General features: G+C 40.8%; 1 protein-coding gene across 2 annotated transcripts in view; it reads right to left on the bottom strand.

Moving 5' to 3' along the window:
* Positions 1–14135, bottom strand: part of dpp6b (dipeptidyl-peptidase 6b) — a 100400-nt gene that overhangs the window by 76340 nt on the left and 9925 nt on the right. The window contains exon 1 of one of the 2 annotated variants that reach the window (XM_026998351.2): positions 214–1246. The exons of the other annotated variant lie outside the window; for it this stretch is intronic. Within the exon in view, the coding sequence (XP_026854152.2) occupies positions 214–405 (192 nt within the window). The 5' untranslated portion in view covers positions 406–1246. Of the gene's footprint in view, positions 1–213; positions 1247–14135 lie in introns of those variants that run through there. 2 annotated transcript variants of the gene reach the window in all.

Genomic DNA, 14135 nt, shown 5'->3' with positions numbered 1-14135 from the left:
CAACTCAACAACTCTAGTACAAATGACGGCCAATTCTAACCTTCATCCAGGATACAGCGGGGAATAACTTTGCAGTTTTGTTCTGAAAAGCCAAACGTCTGCTGAGTTGATTCCCGCAGCACCATAAACTCACGTATAGTATACTACGAGGTATTACTTCAACATACTATCAAGTACAGCATAGAGTAGTTGAATTAAAGAGTAAAGTCTTACGTCCTCATCCTCACACGTATTTCTCTTTCGATACTGCACCCGCGGTGGGCCGTCAGTCGCGGGCTGAGGGATCTTTCCAGTCTTCTCTTCATCGGGAACCTGTCCTCCGAGAAGGTGGCTAGCTTCAGGTGGGTGCGGGAAAGATTTGTTCGTATTAATCTTTCCCGTGAATCTCTGATACAGCGAAGCCATAAGTCCGGTTAAAAATCACTAATGCATCTCCTCCGCTGCACTGCTTCTCTTTTGGACGTTTCCCGTTTCGATCAAAGGAAAAGATTTCCCTTCTTGAACGGGAGGTAAAGCGACTCGTAGAATTAGCCCAATTAAGCGTGTCGTTTAATTAGAACGAAGGCGTTCACAAATAATAGCTAAAATACTCTTGGTAGTATTATCGAGTTCAGCAGCTATTTCATTTGTTGGCGGTTTTGACTGAAGGGTCGGGCGGTCAAACCGTAGTCAGTTTTAGTCAAAGTCTGCTCTATATTCAAAGCACGTTGTCCCCTTCTTCAGTACACCGAAGAACTAAAAAAGCTCCAACCGAATATATTCAGCAATCAAAATGATCTTGATGAATCGATTGCGACCCAAAACAATCAAAAATGATTCCCGTATCTTATTTTACAATGGGATATCTTTAAAAACTGGACTTGAACACTAGCTGATATACGCAGAGCAGTCCTGTCTCTGGCTACGCGTTCTGCATGAGAAGTGACCACTGAGAGAGAATAGGTTGAGACTGTTATCTGAACAACACACCACCTTTATATAAACACAGTCCCTCAATCTTACATCTTAAATTTCATATGAAATCGTTACACTGACCCCAGTACCAGTTTTCGTGTTAACTAATCAATATCTGCTCGAATTATGTTCATTGCCATTGTATTTATCCTTCACGTAAGATTCTAGCGTTTTACTTCTGAACGAAGATTGAATTGCTGGTGCATAGTATCGGGGCGCCACGCCGTGGTAAAGCATGAAACAGCAGTCCAGGCAGGAGACTATGACAAAAAACAAACAAACAAACAAACAAAAAAACAAAGCACCACAAGCCCTGGTTTGTTTAAAAAAAAAAAAAATTACTACTGTAGCGTGTGCTTAGTGTATGGCTATACTGTAGTCATACACAGTGGAAATGCCTCTTTAATTCTCTATGCATATATTGCATAAAATCCTCTCTGGCAGACGGTCGCCCGGGCTTTAATGTTTCCGCTTGGTTTCAGCACCTGAACAGCTCCTTTACCGCTGCAACAAGCGACTTCCTATGACTGGGCATGGTCTTAATTGTAGTGTAAAATTAATCTGAACACATTTATCCACAGATGGGTAAGAAACATGCTTACTCACGACAATTTGGCCATCTACATACATGCTAACAACATGCTAAAAAGACATGCTAACGAGTAACGACGCTGCGCATGTTCTGACGTTCCGTTATAGGACGGGAAGCTTTACAGGTTTTGCTGTGTCAGGAGATGTTTCTGTTGTACGTTTTTAGCAACTAAAAGTTCAGCGGAGCCGATTATTCATGCAAATAAATGCCACAGTGCAAACCAACAAAATGACAAGGAAAATGGAAACTTATGGAGAGTAAAGACAAAGTAATGCAAGTATATTAAATAAAAAACTCTAGAAATGAATGAATGCATCAGTTTAATTTACATATCACTAAAAGACGAGGCTATAAGATGTTGTACAGTCAGAAAGTTAAAAGAAATAAAACGTACATAATCAAAATGTAAAAAAACAAACAAACAAACAAAAAACAACAACAGAAAATACCCGCTACAAATTGACTACCTATAATTACATAATAATATAATAATATTGTCTTCAAAACGCAGACTGAAGACTCGATTATTTGTGGAATATGTAAATTTTGGAAATTTTATACTATTGTTGATTAACTGAACACCTCTACCACTTATTGTTTGGTGTTGCACTTATCATGATTTAATAGTGCTCATTTTGCATTTCTTCTAGGTATCAGCATTGATTCCTGCATTTAATAGTATTCTAGTGCAATGGTATCTTTGACATACTGTACTGGCTAAGTCCCTCTTGATAAGAGAGGCTGCTAAAAGCCAAAAATGTGTAAATAATACCTATAAAAACCCTTGAACGGTTAAGGCATACAAGTGGTTTTTGAGCAGCTTTTCAAAAAAGACCAAAGAATCAGAAAGTCTGATGCGAGGAGGGAGGCTATTCCAGACTATCCCAGAGGTTAGTGTCCTGAGCAGTAAAGTCACAATCACCTTTCTGCTTCAATTTTGTGCTTGGTACCATCAAAAAGCCACAGATTTGAGGTCTTCAGTAGTCTCCCACTAATATAAGGCACTATTATTTCACAAATATTTCCCAGTGCTTTCCCTTGCAGTGCCTGATAAGTGAAACCCAGTCATTTAAAATGGATCCTATACCTCTATGGTAGCCAGTGAAGCAAGGCCAACATTGGACTAACATGCTTGCTGTGTCTGGTCCAGTGAGAAGATGGGCAGCTGAGTTTTGAACCTGCTGGAGCTTACCCAATGCCCCTTGACTAAAGCAGGTAAAAAAGTGCATTACAATAATCCAAACGTGATGACACAAATGTATAAATAACTTTCTCCATACCCCGCATCGACAATATATTCCAAATTTTTGCTATATTTATCAGTTGAAAAAAAAAAAATGAGTGAATGAGTTTCTTTATGAGAAACTTAAGGTGAAAAATGCCCATATTTTTTCAGAGGATTAACTTAGGTGTCTTGTCCTCATTTATCTTTATAAAGTTACTAGATAACCAGCCCTTTACAGCTGTAATGCATTCCAGTACTGAATCTACTGAAATCATTATGCTACAGAGATATAGCTGGATGTCATCTGCATAAAAGTGAAACCAAATAGGAGTTAATTCCCCTAGCTGTAGCATATGTAAAGAAAGTAAAACAGGGCTAATAGAAGCCCGAGGGGCTCGACAAGCACCATCAGCTATGGTGGACCTCTTATCTTCCACTAATATTAAACATTTTCTATTTGATAAATAAACTCAGACCATCTTAACGCAGTGACTGTTATGAAGACCCATTTCTTAAGCCTGCGTGCAATTGTCTAGGTCAAACTGGAGCCAACTGAGTCAACTGTGTCAAAGGCCACGAAGATCCAATATCTCTCATTAAAATTTCATTCTTTCTGTATTATGTTTCTTATAAATGCCAGATTGAAGCTTTTTTTTTTTTTTAAATGCCTCCAAATTGGTTAGACACCACTTTCTCCAGGATTTTGGAAATTAAATACATTTTGCAGTAGGTATAAAATGACTAAGTGTTTTGGGTTCACATCAGATTTCTTGAGAATAGGCTGAACTGCCATTTTAATGCAGTCTGTGTCACGCTTTGGCCCACACCCAGCCAATCACCCCCACATAGCCAACCTCCATCAGCCAGCCAATCAGACACCTACAATCCATCAATCACCAGCTTGTACCAATCATGTCACTCATTCACTTCCACATTCCCAATCAATCACCCACTTATTGATCATTACATACACCTGCAACTTTTTACCTCCCTTGTTGCCCGCAGCTGTCTTAATCTATGCTATGCGTGGGCCTTCTCACTCAGACTATGCCAGCCAAGCCTAAGAACTCTAAGACTTCAGTCATCCATTTGCTTATCTGATTTCATTACATTTTGACCTCAGTCTGTTCCTCTTTCTTTTTCGTGCTATTCTTCATTAAAACCATTTCTGTTATATCTCACTTGCGCTTTGCTCCTTAATCAAAATGTCGAGAGTCTGGAGCATGGTCTGAGAGAAGAGATAAGTAAACAAGGCGTTACCAATTTCAGTAAGTTTTTCAAGAAATTAGCTGGTATCAGAGGAATCTGAGGAGGGGTACTGATGGCAGACATCCTCCATTAGTTCCTCGACAGAAATGTTACTAAACTGATCCAGGATCAGTGCTAGGAAGAGAAACAAGAGGAGCAATATTGACACATGCTGGAAAAAATTCAAAGACAAAACATTATTTAAAAGCACGGCCGCATACACATCAGACCCCTCATCTACATGAATATTAAAATCATTGACTAATAACAGTTTATCATACTTAACCACAATGGAATCAATGTCCAATTATTTACCCCCTAAATTTTTTTTTCCCCTTCATGGCTCCTGTGAATTACTCAGTAATAACACTGAAATTAATATGAAAGGTATGCTGTTATTCTATAACTTTTCTTTTTAAAGTAATTTGGGGATTGTATGTGGTATATCCTCAGATGTATATTTCCATATTATTTATGTATGTATTATCCATGTATGCAGCTTATTTGAGTTACCAGGTACTTTCCTATTAAAAACATTTACGTTTTCAAACATTATTGTGCTTTAATTTGCCTATGTTGCAGCTCAAAGCCCATAAAGCTGTTACATTAAATTAGACCTGTATGTATATGTATGTATGTGTGTGTGTGTGTGTGTGTGTGTGTGTGTGCGCGCGCGCATGTGTGCATCTTTCTGTGGTTATGATACTTTTTGTCCCTGAAACACATAGAACAGGTCTAAGGAACAGAATCACCAATCAAGGAACTCAACAGTCAGTCCATACTATTAGTTAGTTTAGTAGTATCCGGTCTATAATCTGCACCACCATCCCAAAAAAAAAAGAAAAAGAAAACCTTGTGCCCCTTAAATTGGCACAGTTCTGGTAGGAATGGGCAAATCACTGCTCCGTCCTAATTGCCTCGCAAGTGGCAATGACACGCATGTCAAACTAAACAGTATCTGAGGTTCATTTGGTTTCATTGGTTTCATCTCCCAGCTGAAGTGTGTTTTCTCAAACCTGGACTGCTGGAAGCACGACTTTTGGCCAGCGCTTGCAAATTCAGCCCATGCAAAACATGCATTTTGGAACTGAGTTTAGTCAGGGGAAGGGTCATTATATATGATGTGCATGCTTATACCTGTGTGTGTGTGTGTGTGTGTGTGTGTGTTTACTGACTAAATAACCATTTGAATTTCTCTTATTATCTTTCCTTCTCCTCTGTTGGCAGACTCTGAGAATGGTAAGAGGACAGAAAAAGACCTTTTCCACCATACTGACTAAGAAGGGCTGAAGAGTATAAGGTACAGCACAAAAGAGCTATAATAAAGCCTTCAGTCATGCATTAGACATATTTTTTCAAAAGCTGAGACATACGCATTCTTTTCTATTGTCCACATTTCAGAACACTAGTGAAGATGTTTATGGACTGAACAAAAAGTACTAAGAGAAATCAAAACCATTATATTTTATGTATTTCAAATGAGTCATCCTTTGATTCAGTGACAACTTTGTGCTCCCTTGGTGCAAAGTCACAAAGTCACCCAGAATGTTACTTTGAAGATTATAAGCCCATAAGCCAAACACTTGCCTGAGAGACTAAAAGAATGCTACCTATTCTGGGTGGAGAAAAAGGTTTTAGGTACAACATTCGTACACAGGAATGAGCTTTCATTTCATTCTTTGTCTTCTAAACAATTTAAGCATATGTCTTTAGATCAAGTTTTTTAGACATCTGAACAGCCCGCATTCAAAGTACTCTAAATGCAGGAACGTGCACGCAAGTCATTTATAATGTAAAAAGCTTCATCAGAATTGGAACAGATTACAGAACATTGCACCATGTAGTGCAACAGGCAACCCAGAAGACACCATGTCGAATCCGTCTATTTGTAATCAGCAATCAAAGATGAGTCACTGATTCACCAAAACATCACAGACTTTAATCATAGAGATATAAAGGATTCTTTTTAAATGTACCACCATTGGTTAACAATAGGAGCTAAATACAATTCCTCTGGGAAGAATCATCAGTTCATGCAGAGACTTGGGTCTACTTCAGTGTCTGTATCAAAATTCAATTAAACACAGCACAGGATGACCCTAATGGGATTCAAGTTCTGTGGTGAAACACACTCCTTATCACTCAATTATGTTCCGGCATTCGATTATACCCTGGGCTCAACGGAGCCAGCCGTGACAAATGGTGAACGCAATTAAAAAGCTTTGAAACAAGAGTACTTTTTTTTTTGGACACATAGCTCATATACAATAAGCGAGTAAAAACTACCGCTGTGCATATGTTACCCTTATTCTGGCACAGAACCACTGGAGCTTGCACTATAAACATTCCTCTGACGATTGATGGGGTTGCATAGGAATCAACCTAAAAGTATATAAATGTCACTGTGCCTTGGGGCCCACCCCCAGGTGACTCTGCCACACTGGATTGGCCCAAGCAAGCTCTGGCTCCACCTCCTACCTATTATCACCTGAACCAGCTGAACCAGTCTGTATTTAACTCATTATAACTCTATATATATATATATATATATATATATATATATGCTATGGTGTTTGTCACTAATATTTGTGAAATCCTTTTTTTTTGCCTCAGCATTCTGTTACCGGTGCTTAACTACAATTTCTTGCTTATTGGCCAAATGATATACAGTAAGGAATGAAATATAATGGGATATAATGAGGCTCTTACATAGTCCTTGAGAGGGAGTATCTGTTTGCATGCTTACAGGTAGAGCTGACTTTCACTCTAATGCATTGTCATGGGGCTCACAGTTATACCCATTTGTATTTTCAATTCAGTTTCTGCAAGTCTAAAACCAACCATGTTTTTAAGGCAAAGGAATACTATTCATTTAAATTAATAAGAAATTTGATCAAATGAGGACACTACATTAAAAACATCCAATAATTATAACCTTGGTCTGTGGCAATGGAGTGAAACACCACCTCTACAAAATTATAAGATAAGCTTAATGTGGTAAAAGCCCAGTGAAAAATTCCATCCACCTGAGAGTATCTATCTTGTCTGAGAGATTGAAGCTGGTGCATGATTTAGTCACTTGCAAGGAGGGCCGGCAACTCCACTACCTTACACATCTGCACTGCATGCACCGCTAGCTGTTGGGTGTTCAGAGCAGCATCTTGGAAAAAACCAAACAAAATGACAATGAGTTTTTGTCTGTGCGGATCATCATGTCTCTGAAAGACGCAGGCGAATATGTTTTCCTGGGTTCCACAGGTTCTATCCAATTTGATTTCTATTGAATATGATTCCACCTGAAAGGTTATATCTGAGTATAAAATCTATTTGATCTATCACTGTCATGGTGACAATGCAGTTACCGCACTGACCAAGCAGTGTGTATGATATTAACTGTAACATGACAAAAACAAAACAAACAAACAAAAAACCTTGCAGTTATTGCAGTGACTGTTGACGGGCCCTTTGTTGTAGGAGAAATCTTGTTGAAAGAGGCTACACTGGCATGAATACAGAAACATGTGTAATTACACGTGGGAATCAGTCGTCTTCGCCCCCCAGATCAGCCCTGAATATTTCACATGTTGCTTTTGGCCTACGGTTTGGACTACAAGTCACGCAATGTGCCTGCCTACTTTCTTCTTCTGTTACAGGACCACGGCAGAATGCTTCAAAACGCTGGGTGCTAGAAATCACACTTCTGCTTCTGCCTGCTTAGCCTACTGCAACACCCCTTCAGCTGAAATGCAGCAGCCAAAGCATCCAAGCCTACAAGAACTAGAAAGCGGGAGAAAGTGGGAGCTCTGTTCTGTCTAGGATTTATTCTTTTTGATGCTTTTGTAAATTATCTAGTACATTTGCTTATTTCTAAGTAAGCCACTGCACTATTTCTGTCCTACGTTTATTTATTTAGTATTTAATTGTTTACCTGGGAGTGTTTGGTTGCAGGGCCCCATGGCAAATAGTCTCCACTGAGTTTCCCCACATAAGAAGCAGTTTGAATTGAATTGCGCTCATATTGACCTTACATCTCACCTGTTATCTTTCCCTCTCTTACTTTGCAAGTTATTATAGACTGAAAATAAGAACATGCGCTTTCTGAAAATTCCCTGTTTACTGAATCAGGCAGGTGTTTGAGAGAGGGCACGTCATATAACGTTTGAATTCAATTTCGAAAAGTCCAAGATAAGGTGCCAGGGAAATTGGGTTTTAAACAAGACAGACACAGGGTGGACTTAACATATTCCTGCGGTCCCAAGAGTGTGTGCAAGGTAGTACGCAAGGCAAGGGATGGTGAGAAAGGGAGAGAGAGAGAAACAGAGAGAGGGGGGAGCGTTGGGACAGGTATTGGATTTTTTGTGTAAAAAAAATCTGGATTGAACCTCACTGTGGAATTTTTATACCTTTTACCTCACACTGCTCTGTGACAAAGGACAAAGATATATAGCTTCGGGGAAGCATAGAAAATGAAAGAGATGAAGAAAGAGAGGCATTATTGGACAACAAGTGCCTCACCACATATTCTAGGAACATTACACATATTCTTTATGCAGCAGGTAAAACTTACCTTGGTTTCTGGCTGGCCGAAATTTGCAATGGATGTCAAAGTGGCAATAAAATACACTGGCCACCACAGTGCAGTACAATATATCCATGTCCACAATACAAAGTACAACTAGCTCCAGCTCACTACAAATGGAATACAGCCTGCTCTGCACTGTACATAAATAATACAGTCTGCTCTGCACTGTATGTACATAATACAGCCTTTATTGTGTACATTGGGTTCTGAATTTGTGTGTGTGTATGTGATGAATATCTTGAGAATGCATGACGCATATACTGAGAATGAATGCACCACGGCCTAAAAGTCAGGTTTACATTGGGAAAAAAGCTCTCAGTGAACTTGCCCCAGGCACTGAAAAGAGTAAAACTTCTGTGCCGCTTGGGAGGGGCTCCCACTCCAGAGATCACCTCTCATTTTTCAAGCCCACATCAGCAGTTCATTTACAGAGGACACACTGCGTTCAAGCATGAAACACGTCTTTTTTGTTGTCTTAGCCTGAGCTCCTGAATATTTCTACTCGGCAAAACCTTTCAGAAGTCATCCCTCTTAGAAACGTCAGCGTAAGTTACAGTAAAACTCTCCAAACATCAAAAAAATCAATCAGAAAGAGGGATCAAACATCAAAAAGTGCTTTTTAGCATCTTTAATCCCAGAAAAGCCTTGAATTTTGGTTTAAGCTGAAAACTGTGATGGAGATTCCCTATAATGTTCTTACTTTGAAAATATCATTAAATGGCAACAAGCCTTGCGTGCACGGAAAGTTTCCACTAAGCATGAAGTACGACGTGTCTGATGCACTGGTGGCTCAGAAGCCAAGGCCCTTACCTGTCCGGAAGAGGAGCTGGTGTCTATCCTCAGCTGGGTGGCGATGAGAACTGACATCACGCTTGATGTGTCTGATTCCGCTGACAGACTCAGAGGCGAGGGAGGGCCAGTTGGTGCCGGTGGGGTCGAGGACGTCCACTTGTGGAACGCAGGGTTTGTTTAATGGCCGTTTAATGGACGTGTGGCTCTTGTCTGCTCCCACCTCCACTCACCTCCACTCCCTTGGTCTGAATCCCAGACGCCTGCGCCACTATCACTGTGGCTCGGGCGATGTCGCCACGCATGCGGTTATGAGCTCGATCGTCGTCCTCTTCCTCAGACTCGCTCTCTGTTCCAAGTCTCTTTCTCTCTCTCTCTCTCTCTCTCTCACTGTCCCTCTTTTTCTCTCCCCTCCCTGTCTCTCGTATTGCCCCACTGAAATGTGAGGTAAACCACTTGAAAATTCTAGGCAGACTTTGAAAAAACACACACTCATATGCCCACAAACAAGAACCCTTTGTCTGCAGCCCTTGCCAAGTGGATCTGGGTCCGGAGAAATAGAAATGTTTTTCTGTATGTGTGTGCGCAACCATAAATACGTATGCAGTGTGTGCATAAGAGGACAGGTGTATATGCTTATGTTCAACTGGGTCCACTACTAAGAACTGTGTTTATTTCATTGCTGAACAAACCATTTAAAAAAACTTATTTATATAATTTAAAACTATGACAAACCTTTTTTTTCTATTTTCTCTTTTAGGAGAGGTGAATCCTTATATGAAATATATCAGAATAGTGCACACCAAACACAAGAAATGTTATTGCCTCTGAACAACTGTAGCCTAACTAACATTGACTCTGGTTGTTTATTGCTTTATCTAAAACTTTGAAGGTGGTCTTTCAATTCCAGTTTTATTCTTATTTGTCCCACTATCAAAGCAGTCTAAATATCCTCAGAAAACATCACAGGGCCCGATTTTTCAGTTCTTGGTAGTGGACGACTTCAGTTTTTCCTCATGTCGGTTTAATCGAGCATGTCGTTAGATAATGACGCGCGGGTGATATTTATGGCGCGCAAGGCAGCTGTCTCTTGTGCTGTGCAATGGGACGCTGGTGAGGTCCATGGCAAGAAGTTCATTAGGAGATGTACGAGTTGTAATGAAAGTCTTGTTGGCGTTGTCTCTATTGACTGAGGAAAGTGGGCATTGTTTAGCATTATTAAGTCCTAAACACAGAGCACATGTAGAGTATCGCTTTAATAACTAATTAAGGTGTGTGCATGCATGTGCGTGCGCGTGTGTTTTTGTAAATCAGAAAACGTGTCTCTCTCACTGTGAACATACCGTCTAGTGGAATGTTACAAAAAGCACACAAACAAATAAAAACGCAGTGAGGGGAAAAGTTAAAAGCATTTTACAGTGTTATTTTATTTTCCCCATTCGCTTGTGTAGTAAACAGGCTTGCTCTCTCTCGGGTCTCTGGCAAAATCTAATGTGTGAAATTTGCGAGAGCTGTGTATAGCGCCCTCCATTTAGGCCTGGTTAAAGGGGAGACGCTCCGTGGCACTGGAGAGGAGGTTATCAGCACATGCACGCATGCACACACACATACACACATACACACACACACACACACACACACACACACACACACACACACACACACACACACACACACACACACACACACACACACACACACACACACACACACTACTGAGAAAATGGTGCACTGAGCTGATGGGACGGGGGCCTCTTATCGTGGCCACAGGCCATGCTGAGATGGAAACATGCTACTCAGAAATGAATCAGCCTAAACCCCAGAACAGCAGAACATCTGATAAGTAATTTCTTGCTCAGATACTGTTTAAAGACAAAAAAATACAGGCACAGTATTCGATATATTTGTTTATTTCTTGTGGGTAAACAGACTGGTTAAGTGGTTCCAAGTCGTATTCTTGTCTGCATTAGAGACATCATTTTAATTTCCATGCAGCTCCCCCAACGTTTTCCTCCATTTTCGTTACGCAATATGACACAAATTATTTCAAGGTCAAAGAAGCCCTCAACATGTGGCGAATCTCGCTGCAAAGCTCAGCACAGTGACAGACCCTTTCCGCTCTATTCATGCATCAACCCCCAGCCTGGTAGCCACCATGTTCCACTAGATTATTAATGTCTCCCATATTAATCACGCCTCACACAGCATGATGAGACAGCAGCTGAACATTAACATTCCAAAAACGACGACAATGAGCAGCGAAGCAGGACACTGCAGGATATTCTCAGTGAGCATGGTCTTCGGCGTCGCTCTGTGCACCCGCATTCAGCTGTTCAGTTAAGTCCATCCTTAAAGTCAGGCTACAGAGCATTTAGATTTAAGCAGACTTAAGCAGCTTACTTTGTTACATATTAGTGAGCCTTCGTTTGGATATTGTCCTTGGCCACGCTAGGTCTATGGGCACACGCGATAAAACGGAAAGGGGATAAATCAAATTGCCCGTCACCTGACTGCCCGATGGCAGGTCTTGCAGGGATGTTCAGTCATGCAGCTATCGGAGGTTAAACACTGACCATGGGGTTTGTATGATGGAGGTCTTTACAAAAACACTGAACGGGTGGAGTCTGTCATATTTCCCCTGGGGGTGTCTGAATGCTACCTGTGTTTGCTCTGATTGAGTCCTGCACGATCACTGGAAAAGCTGATGTCAGAACAGACCTAAGCTTTTCCCTCTGGGGTGAGGTCCATTGGAAGAGACAGCATCTCCTGCTCTATGCTCCCAGACTGACTAGAGACAGGCAGGATGCCGAAATGCCAGATGAGATTTACAGTTTTGTTTTTTTATCCAGAGACAGCTCACTGAGACACCAGAGGACGGGAGACCCAAAATGCAGCAGAAGTGCATGTGGCGCTGAAGGACGGCGTTTGATTGCCAGTGCACATTCCTTGTGCTGCATTACAATAACAGGCCACATCTCTGCATAGATCCATGTGCAGCCTGACTCCATTATTATGGAGCAAGGACTAAAAGAAAGTCAGTCTAAAGCCCTGCAGCATCACTGCCTTTAACTGTCTACAGATGGTCTTCAGCTACTCTGCTCCAGCAGTTTCTGGATTGGGGCAGAGCCTAATCAAAATGGTATTTGTCAAAACACAAAATAGGAGATATTTTTTTCATTATTTGATTTTTGGGGAAAAGACATGTCAAATAGCTGGTGTTCCTCAAAACTGTGAGGCAGTTTATTATAAGTTTACTTGTCTTTTGTTTTCTTATTGGACCTATAATATATGAAGCAGAGTTTATTTGACTGGGAGGAGATAAGCCTACATTAGCTCTGGCAGTGTAGTTGCTAGCTGGCTAGTTTATCTACATGCTGTGCTAAATGCACAGTGCGAGTGTGTTTAAGAGAAATCACACTGGATGAATATAGGGCTATTTATAGTTATTCTAGCAAAGTTGCTGTGCCATTTCGAAGATGTAGAAGCAGACGGAGATGCTGACAGTGAAGAGATTAGGCTAGCATTCACCTGGAACTTAGCATATGGTATTGTCAGTTTCGGTGGAGTCCCCTAACCACTACCCCATTTTCCAACTTGCCCTTTTATTTGAATACAAATCCAAATAAATTTACCTAACTAAACAGAGATACAAATACTGGACTCCCTGCACAATCCTATTCTGGATATCATTCCCATATTGTGATTTTTGTTGTTGTTTTTGCCTTCTGTAGTGCTATACTGCCTCCATGTTGCATTTCCTTTGGGGGAGGAAGGAAAGGTGATTCACCTTGTCTCCATCGTCTCCTGAATCATGGACTATGAAATCAGCAGACCACAGTTCACGAGGCTTCTGGACTGTGTATCAGAGACAAAGGGAAGCAACAGTAGGACACCTCTGGGATCTATCTCTGTCCATCTTCTCACGCAACTTCTCACACAACACTAGCTCATGCCAACCACAGAACGTCTCCCTAGCGTAGGGTCTACTGACAGTACAGACAGGTCAGCCCGAGTCCCCGCACCTCTCGCAATGCATTCTGGAAGAGAATCTGTGTACAGATATCATCCACATATCTATACCAAATTATAGCACACTTCCTACTGTATTCGTCTGCTTTACACATTATACACTTAGTCTACTGTTTTTTGCCTCATTTCTTACTTAAATAGACAAAACTTACCACCTGATCCTGAGCCTGGCAAAAAGCTTAACAAGTTTACCAAAAAGACTTTCTAGGATTCCCTCTTTGAAAAATAGGTTGGAGAAATATTAGGACCTGCCACTTACCAACTAAATAAATGAAATACAGAAACAAGTATAAAGGTTTAGGCCTTCTCAGCTTTTGTTACAATCAGTCCTAACTCCAAAGCGTTAAAGCAGTGGGAGAAGCTCTGTACTGAAACAGTACATTAGCATTTTAAGCATAAAGTGCTAAATACATTAAACACACTAAAGACAGCTAATCACACTCCCACAACTTCAAACAAACCTGCACTCTTTCTTAGCTACACTCAGCACTGGGATAAAGGCAAGTACATCTACCATATAATAAACAACGCAATGCACAGCGTGAAGAAACGGGACCATTCCGGCACTGGGATGTCATAATAGCGACATATATGGAACATTCACGACCGCAACCATTTGAAAAAATAAACAAATCAATCATTCATACTGCTACTGTGCTCAAACACTGGCACCAAACACCCTGCGGTAAGTAAACAGACCAATTTTCTTTAATAAA

The sequence above is a fragment of the Electrophorus electricus genome, chromosome 18 (assembly GCF_013358815.1).
Source record: "Electrophorus electricus isolate fEleEle1 chromosome 18, fEleEle1.pri, whole genome shotgun sequence".
Taxonomy (NCBI): domain Eukaryota; kingdom Metazoa; phylum Chordata; class Actinopteri; order Gymnotiformes; family Gymnotidae; genus Electrophorus; species Electrophorus electricus.
This window is presented reverse-complemented; position numbering and strand designations above follow the sequence as displayed.